General features: G+C 40.8%; 1 protein-coding gene across 4 annotated transcripts in view; it reads left to right on the top strand.

Annotated features, from left to right (window-relative positions):
* Positions 1 to 15,157, top strand: part of GNPAT (glyceronephosphate O-acyltransferase) — a 34,342-nt gene that overhangs the window by 11,549 nt on the left and 7,636 nt on the right. For 2 of the 4 annotated variants that reach the window (XM_023191772.3, XM_023191773.2), the window contains exons 3-9: positions 5,886 to 6,062; positions 8,100 to 8,229; positions 10,678 to 10,805; positions 11,097 to 11,172; positions 11,399 to 11,550; positions 11,661 to 11,791; positions 13,065 to 13,288. In XM_023191772.3, coding sequence (XP_023047540.2) covers positions 5,886 to 6,062; positions 8,100 to 8,229; positions 10,678 to 10,805; positions 11,097 to 11,172; positions 11,399 to 11,550; positions 11,661 to 11,791; positions 13,065 to 13,288 — 1,018 coding nt within the window. Of the gene's footprint in view, positions 1 to 3,605; positions 3,694 to 5,885; positions 6,063 to 8,099; positions 8,230 to 10,677; positions 10,806 to 11,096; positions 11,173 to 11,398; positions 11,551 to 11,660; positions 11,792 to 13,064; positions 13,289 to 15,157 lie in introns of all 4 variants that reach the window. The other 2 variants (XM_023191775.2, XM_023191774.2) reach the window with 2 other exon arrangements.

Raw genomic sequence — 15,157 nt, 5'->3', positions numbered from 1 at the left:
GCTAACAACAGCAGTTCTTTCTTATGGAAGCACTTGGAGAACTTTTGCAAAAGTTACTATTATTATCCACTAGGAGCTAAACTCCATGAAAGCAAGAATTCCTGTCTCTTTTTTCACTGTGGTATTCCCAGTGCCTAACACATAGTAGACATTCAATCAGTATTTGTCGAATTAGTGAATTTTTAAAATTGAGGAATTTTTAAAATTGAGGCCATAGTCCCATCTACAGAGATTCTGATTTAACTGGTCTGGGATAGGACCCAGGCATCTCTCTCTCTTTCTTCTACCTTTTTTTTTTTTTTTTTTTACGAAGTCTCACTCTTGTCCCCAGGCTGGAGTGCAATGGCACAATCTTGGCTCACTGCAACCTCTGCCTCCCGGGTTCAAGCGGTTCTCCTGCCTCAGCCTCTCGAGTAGCTGGGATTACAGGTGCCTGCCACGACGCCCAGCTAATTTTTTTACTTTTAGTAGAGTAGAGACAGGGTTTCACCATGTTGGCCAGGCTGGCCTCGAACTCCTGACCTCAGGTGATCCGCCCACCTTGGCTTCCCAAAGTGCTGGGATTACAGGTGTGAGCCACCACGCCCAGCCTTTCTTCTGCCTTTTTTAAAGCTCCTCAATAATTCTAATGCACACCCAGGTTAAGTGTTACCGATTTAAAAGATCTTATTCAGGCCAGTGTTTCTCTGACTTCGCTGTGCTGCTGAGAAAAATCACATAAACTAGGTAGATTGGAATTGTACAAATTCATGATTAGGCAGCACAACTGGGCCTTCCATATTCCCCAGTAATTCTGTTTCCCTAGTGAATTGTTTTTCGTTCTCCAAAATGACAGTTTTAGCAGCCCCACTCTCCTTGAACTTCCAACGCTGCCTCCTCCTCTTACTCTCAGCAGATGGTTTTTCTTCCTGTGTCACAAAGAAAAAAAAAATTTTTTTTTTTGCGACAGTCTCACTCTGTCACCCAGGCTGGAGTGCAGTGGCGCGATCTCAGCTCACTGCAAGCTCTGCCTCCCGGGTTCATGCCATTCTCCTGCCTCAACCTCTCGAGTAGCTGGGACTACAGGCGCCCGCCACCTCACCTGTCTAGTTTTTTTTTGTATTTTTAGTAGAGACGGGGTTTCACTGTGTTAGTCAGGATGGTCTCAATCTCCTGACATTGTGATCCGCCCGCCTCGGCCTCCCAAAATGCTGGGATTACAGGCGTGAGCCACTGCCCCCAACCACAAAGAAAATTTAAACTATTATTCGTGCTCTGTCAACTTCCTGTGATCAAATCTACCAATTTACCTGCATCTAGTACTCATTATTTTCTCCTGTTAAAATAGAAGGAAGCCCTTCTGTTTGAGTTTAATCCCTACCCTATTCTTTTGTTCTGAATTCCACCCCCTCCCTCATCCTCAGGAACTTTGCTGTCCTATCGCTTCGTATTCCTTCAACTACTTCTTTGTTAGCTCTTCTCCCATCAGCATTTAGCATATTTACTTCTCTCCCAGCTTAAATAGACCTACATCCTTTAGCCCCTTGCCTTCTCTAGTTACTGCCCATCTCTTTCTTCCCCTACCTCTACCTCTCTCCTCCTCTTTTAAGAAATTGATGGGGGGTTTTTTGTTTTGTTTTATTCTTTAGAGACAGGATCTCTCTGTCACCCAGGCTAGAGTACAGTGACATGATCATAGCTCACTGTAACCTTGAACTCCTGGGCTCAAGCAGTCTTCCTGCCCCGGCCTCCTAAGTATCTTGGACCACAGACATGTGCCAACATGCCCAGCTTTTTTTGTTTCGTTTTTTAAAATTTTTTGTAGAGACAGGATCTCGCCATGTTGCCCAGGCTGGTCTTGAACTCCTGGACTCAAAGGATCCTCCCGCCTCGGCCTCCTAAAGTGCTGGGATTATAGGTGTGAGCCACTGTACCTGGCTCAAAATTGGCCACATTGTCCATGCTTACCATTACACTTCCTAACCCTTCATTTACTACTCAACTTGCTGGAATCTAGTTTCCACTGTCAGTGGCTCTTTCCGAGGTTGTAAATGACTTCCTTATGGGTAAATTCTACCTGTTTCAAAGCTGTCATAGCCTTTGGCTCTTGCTCTTTCTCCTTTCTTTCCATGATACCATACCATCACCCTAAGCCCCGTATCTTTTTAATCATTCCTAACTTGCTTTTATGGGGGCTTTTCCTTTGCCTTTCTCTTTAAATGATGGAATTCATCAGGATGTTATTCCAGCCTCTGGTTTTATTCTACCCAGTCACTGGGCAGTTTTATTAATTGCCAGAATTTTAAGTACCTTCCTTATGCTGACATCTCTCTGTTATAATATATCATAACATAATAAGAACATAGATAAATAATATCTTTTCCTTCAGCCCAGATCTCTTTTGAGTTTCATGTGTCTGTTTTTATATGTCTACTAGAATATCCTCTTGGAAATTCCAAAGCACCTCAAGTTCAAGATGTCTAAGTCAAACTCTTTACCCCCCCCCCCACCCCTACCCCTGAGCCAGGTGTCTAGAGATATTACCTCCTACCCCCACCCAGTTTTCCCTGTCTCCAGGAATGGCCCCTCCATGCACTGGTTGACCATACCACCACAAATCTGGATGCCATCTTCAGCTTCTTGCTTTTCTTTCATATGCTGTCAGTCACTAAGACTGCTGATTTGCTGTCTTAAATGTCGCTTCCTGTCTATGTATTTCCACCTCTGCTGCCACCTAACTCAGTCTGCCTTTATCTCACAGAATACAGTAGTAACCATTGAAGGGGTCTTAGCCAAGGAAAGATGTGATTACTTTTGCATTTAAGAGATGGCTCAAGTTTATAATGTGGAGAAGAGACTGAAGAGTCAGAAAAATGAGACAAAGGAGTTAGTTATAAGACTATTGCTCATCTGTTGAGTCTTATATTAGGTTTCTATGAAGGTGTATCTTCTGGGCAAATGAAAAGCCTAATTGCACGGAATAAGAGGTCAGGTTGTCCTCTGCTCTGCTCCAATCATGGAGAAAGCATTTCCTTCAAGCAAGCCAGCCTGTTCACCTGTGTTGTTGATCTATTCATTTCATTCTAATTCACAAGGGTCTTGTCTTTCCTACCCATCAGCCCTTTCCACTGGCTCAAGCTGGCACGAGGATTTTCCATCTAGGGGAAAGTCCTCCCTTGGCCATGTATTCTGCCTTATTTCCCTCTTTCCCTACTTTTTCTGCTTCTCAGAAGAGTGGGTACCTGTGGTGTCTTCCTTTTCCATTCAGGTCCCAATTGTAGCAGATTGCTGAAGCTTATCTAGTAAAGGTTACCATGGATCTCCAAGGGGCCCATTCATCTCCACGTTGTCTTTTGCTGTGTCTTTTATTGTTAGACACTCTTATTCAGGATCATCTTACCTTGAATTCTGTGACATCTGGTTTTATTCTGTGATATCTCATGTTAGATGTTCCTCATTGATCTCTTTCATAAGTTCTTCTGTCTGCCCCTTTATCCCTCTTACCAGTCCCTTGATTCCTCCATTTTCCCTTGGTTCTGCCCTCTGCCTATCCAGCCGTTGTTAGAATTATCTGAGTAGCTGTTTCACCAACGTCCTTAATTCTCCTTTGTAATCTTTCCTTCCAGACTGACCAGGAAAAAAAGCAGCCTGGAATCTGCCAGCTCACCTTCTCTGTTCCTATAACCAGGTGTCTGGCTGCTCCTGGGAGAGTGGGTGAGTTATACAGATCCACATTCTGCAGCCTCAGGATCCCTTCTTCCATCTCTCCCTTTTAGTCCAGTCTCAGAGACAAGGCACCTGCTCTCCTGGTCACAGCTAGCCACACCTCTGTGGTCTGGAAGCCATCCAGTCTAGCCTCTTCTGAGACCTTTGGCATGCACCTGCTACTTTTCCTCTATCTTCAGCCTTTCTCTCAGGGGACTTCTATTTGGTCTATAAACAGGTCTGAGGCTTTAACACCACCGAGCTGTGTACTTAAAAATGGTTAAAATGGTATATTTTATGTTATGTGTATTTTAATGCATTTTTTTTTTCCTTTTTTTTCTGGAGACAGAGTCTCGTTCTGTCGCCCAGGCTGGAGGCAGTGGCTCAATGTCAGCTCACTGCAAGCTCCGCCTCCCAGGTTCACATCATTCTCCTGCTTCAGCCTCCTGAGTAGCTGGGACTACAGGCGCCCCCCACCAAGCCCGGCTAATTTTTTTTTCCTATTTTTTAGTAGAGACGGTGTTTCACCATTTTAGCCAGGATGGTCTCGATCTCCTGACCTCGTGATCCACCTGCCTTGGTCTCCCAAAGTGCTGGGATTGCAGGCGTGAGCCACCGCGCCCAGCCAACACAATTTTTTTAAAGTGGAATGCTAATTAGTAAAAACAAAAAAAACAGGTCCAGGACTTTTGCATCTTGGGAGAACATTTTTTGCTTTAATTCATATCCTCCCTTTACTTCTCATTCAAACTTTCCCATTATTCTGTGGCCAGTGTCTTGGTTCCTCAGCAGTTCCTTTAGTCTTCAGTCCATTCAGTATGAGTTCTCTTCTGACTATATTTTTAAACTTTTTTTTTTTTTTTGATACGATCACTGTTTCAGGTAACCCCTGAGTAAAACAAAGGAACACAGGTAAGAGGAAAGAGTTTATCCCAGTTCCTCACTGTTAGCCCTGTTGAACTGAGCCCTCCAAAAGATAGGATATGCAGCAAGATAGAGATGGTGGTTGCACAACGTTTGTGAATGTACAAAATACCACTGAATTGTTCACTTTAAAATGATTAATTTTCCTGGGCGCGGTGGCTCACGCCTGTAATCCCAGCACTTTGGGAGGTTGAGGCGGACGGATCACCTGAGGTCGGGAGTTCAAGACCACCCTGACCAACATGGAGAAACCCCGTCTCTACTAAAAATACAAAATTAGCCAAGCACGGTGGCACATGTGTGTAATCCCAGCTACTCAGGAGGCTAAGGCAGGAGAATCGCTTGAACCTGGGAAGCGGAGGTTGCGGTGAGCCGAGATCGCACTTACAGCCTGGGCAACAAGAGCGAAACTCTGTCTCAGAAAAAAAAAAAAGATTAATTTTATAGTGTGTGAATTTAACCTCAGTGAAAAAAAAAGGATAAGATACTTCTTCACTACATGTAATTGGGGTGCCAACACCCATCCTCTGAGCTTCTGAGCTCATCCTAAAGTAATGCACTCTCCTTTGGGAAGCATAAGGATTACTTATTCTACAGACTTCATTTCAAAGTGCTTGTTTGGGGGACAATGAAAGTGGGCAAATCAGGGCTTCCTCAAGGATAGAAACTGACTATCAGGCCCTTGACAGTCCCAGCACACAGCAAACATTTTGTTTCTTTACAAAAGATCTAGACGACCATGTGAATACAATAAGTTCCATTTTGAGATCCTTTATTTCACTAATTATCCTTTGATAGTTTGGGGCTTTGTGTACCCGTGACTTGATAGATCTGATGTAGTCTGAGTCAGTAATTTCAGTGTGATCTTGTATATTACCTTGTAATAGCATTGAGCCAACTGGTGGAGCACTGCAGTAAAACACTGAGAGAAGCCACTATTTGCTAGGACACTAGACTATGGGCAGCAACTTATTTTAGAGAGTTTGGATGTAAACTTATTAACAAACCAAATGGAAAGGTGAAGTGTTTTCTTCACTCTAAAATGCTATCCTAGAAAGCCATTTTTCTTTTGATTTCTGGCCTTTAACCTTCTTTAAATAGGCTCATTTATCTACTATGACTAGGTTGGGAAGTTCTATCAATTTAAATTAAGAAGACACTATATTTGAGTTATAGAAGATTAATTCATTTGGAACTAGTCAAACTGGTTTGAGTAAAGCTTTCTCTCTTTTTGTTGTTGTTGTTAGAAATTATTCCTGCTTTTCCTTTCCTTTTAGCTTTCCAAGGAATCCCTTCAATCTGTGGATGTCCTCCGAGAGGAGGTTAGTGAGATTTTAGATGAAATGAGTCACAAACTGCGTCTTGGAGCCATTCGGTTTTTTGCCTTCACCCTGAGCAAAATATTTAAACAAATTTTCTCGAAGGTGTGTGTAAATGAAGAAGGTATTCAGAAAGTGAGTATTGATTGTTAAAAAAAAAAAAAAAAGTATCATCTTAAAATTAAACAAACAAAAAAAACAGTCTTTTTCAACCCCTCACAATTTAATCAACTCAAGGACAGCTCACTTGGTCCATCAAAAGCCTAGGGCCTAATCATCAGGCCTCCAGTCTAGGCAGAAGAGGATGTGCATCTCTGAAGGTTGTTTTCTGTTTTTGGTTTCCCTTTAACTGCAGACCTACAGGCTTCAGACTAACTTAAAACTTATAGATTAACTTAATGTCAGATATTCAGTAATGTTACAAAAGAAATGCAAAGAATTCCTGTATATACTTCACCTAGATTCCCTTACAGCATTTCCTTTATCCTTTTTCTAATACTCTGCTGTGTTTTTCCTGTAATTAAGGACATTATCTTATGGTACAAGTATCAAAATAAGGAAATTAACATTGATCCAATACTAGTAATACAGACCCGACTCATATTTCACCAGTTGTCCCGGTCGTGTCCTATCTAGCCAAAGACAATCCTAGCTCGTGTGTTGCACTAGAAATCCTAGAAAGTGTTCAACTTTCTTCTTTATCCACTTCCATATTAGACTCTTTTAATCTAAAATAATTCCTTAGTATTTGTGTTTCATGATAATTTTTTTTTTTAAAGAACAGGCTAATTATTTTGAAGTGTGAAATGGTTTGAATTTGAGTATTTGAGTGATGTTATCTCAGTATTAGGCTCGGGTTGTGTACCTTTGCTAGGAATACCCTGGAAGCGATGAGTTCTTCTCAGTGGGTCGTATCAGCAGCATATGGTGCCTGTTGGTTTCATTACTGGAGATGTTTCACTTCCATCAGTTGGTTATGGTTATGACTGCCAGGTTTCTCTGCTGTAAAGTTATTATTTTTTCCCTTTATAATTAATGCATATCTTCATTAATTACATAGTGAAAAGACACTTTGAGAATGGCTAAATATCCTGTTTTGCATCATACTTTACCCCTCTCGTTTTTGCACCCACTGATGATTTTTACCAGAATTAGTTATTATGTTAATAATTGCCAAATGATGACTTTTCTAGTTTCATAAAGAGCTTTCCTTATGGAGATTATTTTTACTTGTTTGTTTGTTTGTTTTCTTCCTAGGAAAGCTCTTAACTTCACTTGCCTTCCTCCTCATGCCTTTTAATATTTTGTTTTAATTCAGTCATTTACTTTCCTGTCAAATAGTTCTTCTTCCTCCTGACTGTTTTCAAGATTGCTGACTTCTACCCTGAATCTGTCAGAGACTGTTACAGTGTTTGGGACCAAGGGTGTTGGTGAGCCATGTCTTAAGTGATGATCACAGATTACCTGGCCTCTGTTACATTTAGATTTCAAAAAAGCAGATAACACATGGATACCAGTGAATCTTGAGGTTGATGGCCTGAGGAGTATATTTGGAAACTCAAATTATCCCTCCCAGCCACATGACACCCATTCACCCTGCAGTGAGTCCAGCACATAGAGAAATGCCATTCTTTTCACCTTGTCCTATGAATTTGTAGATTTTTTTTTAATCTCTCCAAGAGAAGCTTTGTTTTCTCGTACTACAACCAACCAATTCAATACAGTGGTTAACAGTTGGCTTTTTAAGTCAGATTGACTTGGTTTCCATTCACAGCTCTGCCATTTACTGGATGCATGACCATTTTACAAACAAGTAAGCTAAGGCTTAGACTTTGTTAATTATGTGGTATTAGACACAGCACGTAAGATAACTGTATATAAAATGATGCTAATATAGTGCCCAACTAATATGTGTTAACGATCGTCACTGTTACCATTATTCTGACCCATAAAAATTTACGTTTTTAATATTTTTGCATTATGTGAAATTGTTTAACTAGAAACAGTACTTTTACCTTATCAGAGCAAATCGTTTATGTGTATGGTAGGAAGGCAGAAAAAGAGGATAGGTATTCCCTCTATATATAGACTTATTCTTCCGTTTTCTGATTTGAGATGTGATTTGATAACATGACAGCTGAAGTTACTCAAAATGTAACATTTACTTTCAAGCTACAAAGAGCCATCCAGGAGCATCCTGTTGTTCTGCTACCTAGTCATCGAAGTTACATTGACTTCCTGATGTTGTCTTTTATTCTATACAACTATGATTTGCCTGTGCCAGTTATAGCAGCAGGAATGGGTATGTATTGTTTTCCTATTTTTTTAACTGTAAAAATTAAAAAGTTCACTGGCATATTCTAGCAGTACTGAGGTATTTGAAGATGATGATGAAAATAGCCTCTCCTCCCTTCTTCCAGTCCTAGCACTGAACAACTTGAGTTACGTCCTTTGTCCTGTGCTTTACTGTGCCTGAACAGACATCTGCAGGTCATGCACACAGGGTTCTTTAGTGTAGGCTTTAAAAATGAGACTGTACTACTTACAGGTATTACCTGCCTTTTGCTTTTTTTATTTGATAATATATTAATGGCTACCTCTCTAGGCAATAAATAGATCTAACTTTTTTAAGTTTATTTTTAATTGGATAAAATACATATACTATCAAATTTACCGTCTAAGTCATCTTCAAAAATACAGTTCAGTGGCATTAAGTACATTTACATTGTTATGCAGCTATCAACACCTTCCATCTCCAGAACTCTTCATCTTGCAAAACTGAAATGGTACCCACTAAACACACTTCCCATTCTACCCTCCCCCTGACTCTGGGCAATCAGCATTCTACTTTCTGTCTCTATGAACTTAACTACTCTAGATATTTGATAGGAGTGAAATCATACAGTACTTGTCCTTTTGTGACTGGCATATTTCACTTAACAGAATGCCCTCGGGGTTCATCCGTGTTGCAGCATGTGTCAGAATTTCCTTCCTTTTTGAAGTTGGAAACGCATCTGCTCAAGACCCTGCTCTCCATTTTTTTACATATATACCAAAAATGGTATATATAGAATTGCTGGGTCTTGTGGTAATTTTTTTTCATTTTTTGAGGAACCACCATACTGTCTTCGTAGCAGCTGCACCGTTTTACATTCCCACCAACAGTGCACAAGAGTTCCAGTTTTTCTACATCCTTGCCAACACCTGTTATTTTCTGATATATTTTATAATAATTTTAATGAGTGTGAAGTGGTATCTCATTGTAGTTTTGATTTGCATTTCCCTAACGATTAGTGATGCTGAGCGTCTTTTTCGTGTGCTTATTGGCCATTTGTGTATCTTTGGGGAAATGTCTATTCAAGTCCTTTGCCTATTTTTTAATTAGGTTATTTGGGGGTTTTTTAGTTGAGTTGTAGGAATTGTTTCTACATCCTGGATATTTACCCCTTATCAGACAGATGATTTGCAAATATTGTCTTCCATTTCATGGGTTACCTTTTCACTCTGTTGATTGTGTTCTTTGATGTATGGAAGTTTTTAGTTTTGATATAGTCCAATTGATCTATTTGTTTCTTTGGTTCCCGGTGCTTTTGGTATCAGATCCAAGAAATCATTGCCAAATCCAAGGTCATGAAGCTTTTCCCTTATGTTTTCTCCTAAGAGTTTTATGGTTTCAGGTCTTAAATTAAGGTCTTTGGTTTTTTTGAGTTAATTTTTGTATATGGTATAAGTTAAGGGTCCAATTTCATGTCTAACATTAATTTTAATAGCTGTATAATATTCAGCAATGTGGATATTTCATAATTTAATAGTTTTGCTGTTATAAACAATGTCATAATATATTTTTATATTAGTGCTTTTATTCCTGTAAGATCGATTCCCAAAAGTAGGATTGCCAAGGCATGTAAGTTGTTTATCCACTCCCTTTTAGGGTAGCCAGGAAAGCTGGGATTCAAGTATACACCTTTGTTAATAAATGCAGTGAATGGTAAGGTTAAAACTGCCAAGAACTTAAGCACTTTAAAAGCATTTTCATCTGAACACACTTGTGAGGAAGTTATTTGAAAATTAGGAGAAACAAAGAGAAAGACTATTTTAAAACTGCTGGTAGCAATCTTCCTTTCTTACAAGATTTGCCTTATTTAATCTCTTCCAACAAAAGTAGGTTGATATTTTTACCTGATAGAAAAAAGATGAGAGCTGGTTTGGCCTGGCTGTCCAGAGCCTGTAGGGCACATATTGGTCTGTTGCCAGGCTCAGCAGCATGACTGACTAAAGAAATTGACATCGTGTCCTTGTGATGTTGCTCTGCTATTGCCCGTGGTCTCTAGCTGACCTACTTGTAAATGGAGTGGTGTATGGGGAAGCGAAAGGTAACCTCCCAGTGAGCACCTGCCCCACAGAATCCCCTCTTTTCTATAATTCTATTAGATATCTCTTATACTTTTTAATGTCAAAATATAATAATATCATAGGGGTATCTTACATTTATGAAATCTTGCTTAATAATGTTTGAGTTTAGGCCAGGCACAGTGGCTTATGCCTATAATCCCAGTACATTGGGAGGCCGAGGCAGGAGGACTACTTGAGGCCAGGAAGTTTGCGACCAGCCTGGCCAGCATAGCAAGACCCTGTCTCATAAAATAAAACAATAAAACAGAAATGAAAAATAAGAATGTTTAAGTTTTAGATCTTTATAGACGATTTCAAGATCAAGATCTGCAAATAAATATTGTCCCCTCTTTTTTAGACTTCCTGGGAATGAAAATGGTTGGTGAGCTGCTACGAATGTCGGGTGCCTTTTTCATGCGGCGTACCTTTGGTGGCAATAAACTCTACTGGGCTGTGTTCTCTGAATACGTAAAAACTATGTTACGGGTAAATGCAAATAATTCCCAAGTACTCTTAAGCCATATTTTCTTCACTGATGTTTGCTCATTTAAACTCTTAACTTCTGAATAGAACATTTAGCTATTTCGCTTTCCCTCAAGAACTGTTCATAACCGCAGCAGTTGATTTAATCTGTGTGACTCTCTTGTTTAATTTTCACTGTAAGCTGTGTTTGTTCAGGAAGCTTGGGAGGGAGCTTGGGAAAAGGAATCAAAAGAAGCATTTATCGTTTTGAGAGTAGGCAATGGGTTTTGTGTTTTGTTTGTTTTCTCTTTAAAGAATGGTTATGCTCCTGTTGAATTTTTCCTCGAAGGGACAAGAAGCCGCTCTTCCAAGACATTGACTCCTAAATTTGGTAGGTCACTACAGATTAAAAGGAAAAATACAAACCCAAAGACATCAGCTGCTACATACAACTTGACACTTTATTTAACAAGATATTCTTTTCAAGTGTAAATGTGTAACTGTTGATATTTACGGGATTAGTGTATAATGTATGCTTTTAGTATTTTCTGTTTATGTGCCCATGTTTGCTCTGCTCTTCAATATGTTGATGAAGCATTTCTCCCTGTGTTTTGCAGGTCTTCTGAATATTGTGATGGAGCCATTTTTTAAAAGAGAAGTTTTTGATACCTACCTTGTCCCAATTAGTATCAGTTATGATAAGATCTTGGAAGAAACTCTTTATGTGTATGAACTTCTAGGGGTTCCTAAACCAAAAGAATCAACAACTGTACGTGAGCTTGATTTTAGCCTAATTGAGAGAATGTGCTGACTGACACATCAACTAATTTCTAAATTTACCGCTTTTCGTTTTCTTTCCCCCTGTTATGGTATTATTAGGGGTTGTTGAAAGCCAGAAGGATTCTCTCTGAAAATTTTGGAAGCATCCATGTGTACTTTGGAGATCCTGTGTCACTTCGATCTTTGGCAGCTGGGAGAATGAGTCGGAGCTCATATAACTTGGTTCCAAGGTGTGACCTATGTTTTAATAACTGTCTTAGAAATGAGGATTAAAATCTAAAGGTGTGAGTTACGATTCTGGAGTTGACCACTTCTCTTGGTTTACTTAAGATTACAGAGAAAATGATCAGAAATGCTGTTATCATTCCGTTTTCATCAGTGGAAACCTTCAGTTAACGAAGAATTATGTGTTTGTCCCAAAAAAGTGATGAGCTGTAAGATATGTATGTCAAATATGCAAAATCAGACCATGATCATGTTTCTCAGGGGAACTAAAGTGGGAAGAAATAATGCCATTATTAACAAGGATATGTGCAGGAATTGTTGAGCACTATTGGTAGGCGAGCCAAAGTATGCACTATTATTTTTGACCCTAGAAAGGATTGCGTAATGGTAATGAATGGGAGTGAGTCCTTAGTCTCAAGAAGGTTACAGTTTTATGGGCAAGAAAATATATTAGGTTCTTTCAGGATACACAACACAGATATACATATGAGTTTTCTTAATTAAGAGAAATATACCTGGACAAGTAAGGGAGACAAACCATCTGCCCCTCCAGGCCTCATGTGCTTACAACATCATTTGCAACTTATCTGTAGCTTCAGCAGTTTCCCAGCAGCTACATTAGTCATCACAGAGGCTTATGTTAGTTTTTTTCCTGCCACAGGCTTTCTCTCTTTAGATCTCAAATTGGGTTGGCAAGTTATTACCTAGTACAAGGCACCCTTACTGGCTGCATCTTTCTCATTAAGCCACCTGTGTGGCAATTTTTAGGTCATGTGTGTGTCTCTGCTCCAGCCAGCTCTGTGTAGGCCTTATCGTACTATTCAAAGTGTGGTAATCCATGCATGAAGTCAGACAAACTGAATGGCGCCCATTCAGTATGAAATAGTTATTATATAATCTGATAAGTGTGTTCCACAACGGAGATATGTTCAGTGCACTACGGATTCTGAAAAGACAGTAATTCAGTCTACTGGGGCAGGCATCCATTCTCAGAGAAATGATGTATCCTATTTAGGAAGCAACAAAAGTTGTTTCCCTGGAACCAGGACTAATAGGACCCTGGACCCCTTCAGTATTTTTACCATCTCTCAAGAGCCTATTCCAGAAATGTATGGTCAGATTACACCATAGTAAAGCAAAGGAATACTGTTTGCACCTGACCTGAGAGAATTCAGTCGGCAAAAAGTATGAGAAGCCTTCTAAAAGGTCAGTCTTTTTCCATCCCCATTTGTCTAAGTAGCAGAACTGTAATTTGTTGCTCTGTGCTCTTCCTTTTAGATACATTCCTCAGAAACAGTCCGAGGACATGCATGCCTTTGTCACTGAAGTTGCCTACAAAATGGAGCTTCTGCAAGTTGAAAACATGGTTTTGAGCCCCTGGACCCTAATAGTTGCTGTTCTGCTTCAGAACCGGCCATCCATGGACTTTGATGCTCTGGTGGAAAAGACTTTATGGCTAAAAGGCTTAACCCAGGCATTTGGAGGGTTTCTCATTTGGCCCGGTATGTAGGTAGGACATATGTGTTGAGAATGCTTGCTTAATTTGGAAGAGTTATAACCTGGACCTGAAAAATCTATAGAGGACTTGAGCAAAGGATTGCTCAGAAAAATAAAGGACAGGCCAGGTGCAGTGGTTCACACCTGTAACCCCAGCACTTTGGGAGGCTGAGGCGGGTGGATCACGAGGTCAGGAGATTGAGACCATCCTGGCTAACACGGTGAAACCCTGGCTGTACTAAAAAAATAGAAAAAATTAGCCAGGCGTGCTGGCAGGCGCCTGTAGTCCCAGCTACTTGGGAGGTTGAGGCAGGAGAGTGGTGTGAACCCGCTTGCAGTGAGCCGAGATGGTGCCACTGCACTCCAACCTGGGTGACAGAGTGAGACTCCGTCTCAAAAAAGAGAAAGGACACCAGATCTGTTTCTATCACTGTAGGACACAGTGAACACAGCACATTGATTATTTGAGAATAATTGTTTACATGTCATTTCCCACTACAAGACTCTAAATATCTTGAGGACTAGAATACCATTTCCTTGGCACCTAGCACAGTGGAAAATAAAGTCATGAATCCTAGCCAGACATGGCGGCACACACCTATAATCCCAGCTACTTGGGAGGCTGAGGTGGGAGGATCACTTGAGCCCCGGAGTTTGAGACCAGCCTCAGTAACAGTGAGACCCCATCTCTAAAAAAAAAAAAAAAAAAAAGGCCGGGCATGGTGGCTCATGCCTGTAATCCCAGCACTTTGGGAGGTTTAGGCAGGCGGATCACAAGGTCAGGAGTTCTAGACCAGCCTGACCAACATGGTGAAGCTCCATCTCTACTAAAAATACAAAAATTAGCTGGGCGTGGTGGTGCACGCCTGTAATCCCAGCTACTCGGGAGGCTGAGGCAGGAAAACTGCTTGAACCTGGGAGGCAGAGATTGCAGTGAGCCAAGATCGCGCCACTGCACTCCAGCCTGGGCGATAGAGCGAGACTCCGTCTCACAAAAAAAAAAAAAAAAATACAGACTACAGTTGGAAATGTGTTTTTTTTAAGACCAGATAATTATTTGAAGTCAAGTACCTAGTATTCTTTGATCAACCCAATACTGAATACCTCATCTGTGCTGGGTACTACCAGGGATATGAAAATGAACAAGATGCCATCCCCATCCTGGAGGTTCCCCGGGGTTGCAGAGGGCAGGGTGGGTGGGTAATGTGTAAACAAGTTGTGAGGGTTCAGTGAACAGAGACAAGGAGCGATATGCATGCTGCAGAGGGTTCCTGAGAGTCGTGCAGAGGAAAGGGACCATACTCGGGAAGAGTTCACAGAAGTGACTTTTGAACCCTTCAGGAAGACCAGGAGAGGAGCCTCGCCAAGGCAGGGATGAGGAATGCAAGATGGCAGGCTTGGGCCCCAGGGATTCATCAGTGATGTTAAAATGTTGGCCCAGATGGGGGATGAGGGGTAGATGGAAAATAAAGATGGACCTCCCCACCATCCACCACCAGAAGACTAGAGGTAGAGAAACAAGTTAGGAGGCTGCCCTGTCCCAGTGAGATTTCTGCAGGATGCCTGAGCCACAGCAGTAGAAGCACGCAGGCCACACCCAAGAGATGAGGAGGATTTACTGTCAAAAATGCCAGTCACCAAGAGAGAGACAAATCAGACCTCTGTTCTCAGTGCTATGATGGTCTGGTAGGAGGCAAAGGACGTGTTGATTATGATACAAGGTAGCAAGTGTTGGGTGTCTTGAGAAATAGCTAAAAGGGCTCAAACCCATCACTGTTTGACCCAGGAACATATGAAAACATAGGTACTTGTTTACTAAAGTGTTTTGCTTTTTCAAGATGGGATAAATGCCATGACTGATCCATAGTTAAGAG

Source organism: Piliocolobus tephrosceles, chromosome 1 (genome assembly GCF_002776525.5).
Source record: "Piliocolobus tephrosceles isolate RC106 chromosome 1, ASM277652v3, whole genome shotgun sequence".
NCBI classification, from domain to species: domain Eukaryota; kingdom Metazoa; phylum Chordata; class Mammalia; order Primates; family Cercopithecidae; genus Piliocolobus; species Piliocolobus tephrosceles.
The sequence above is the reverse complement of the archived record's forward strand: the minus strand, read 5'-3'. Positions and strand labels throughout refer to the sequence as shown.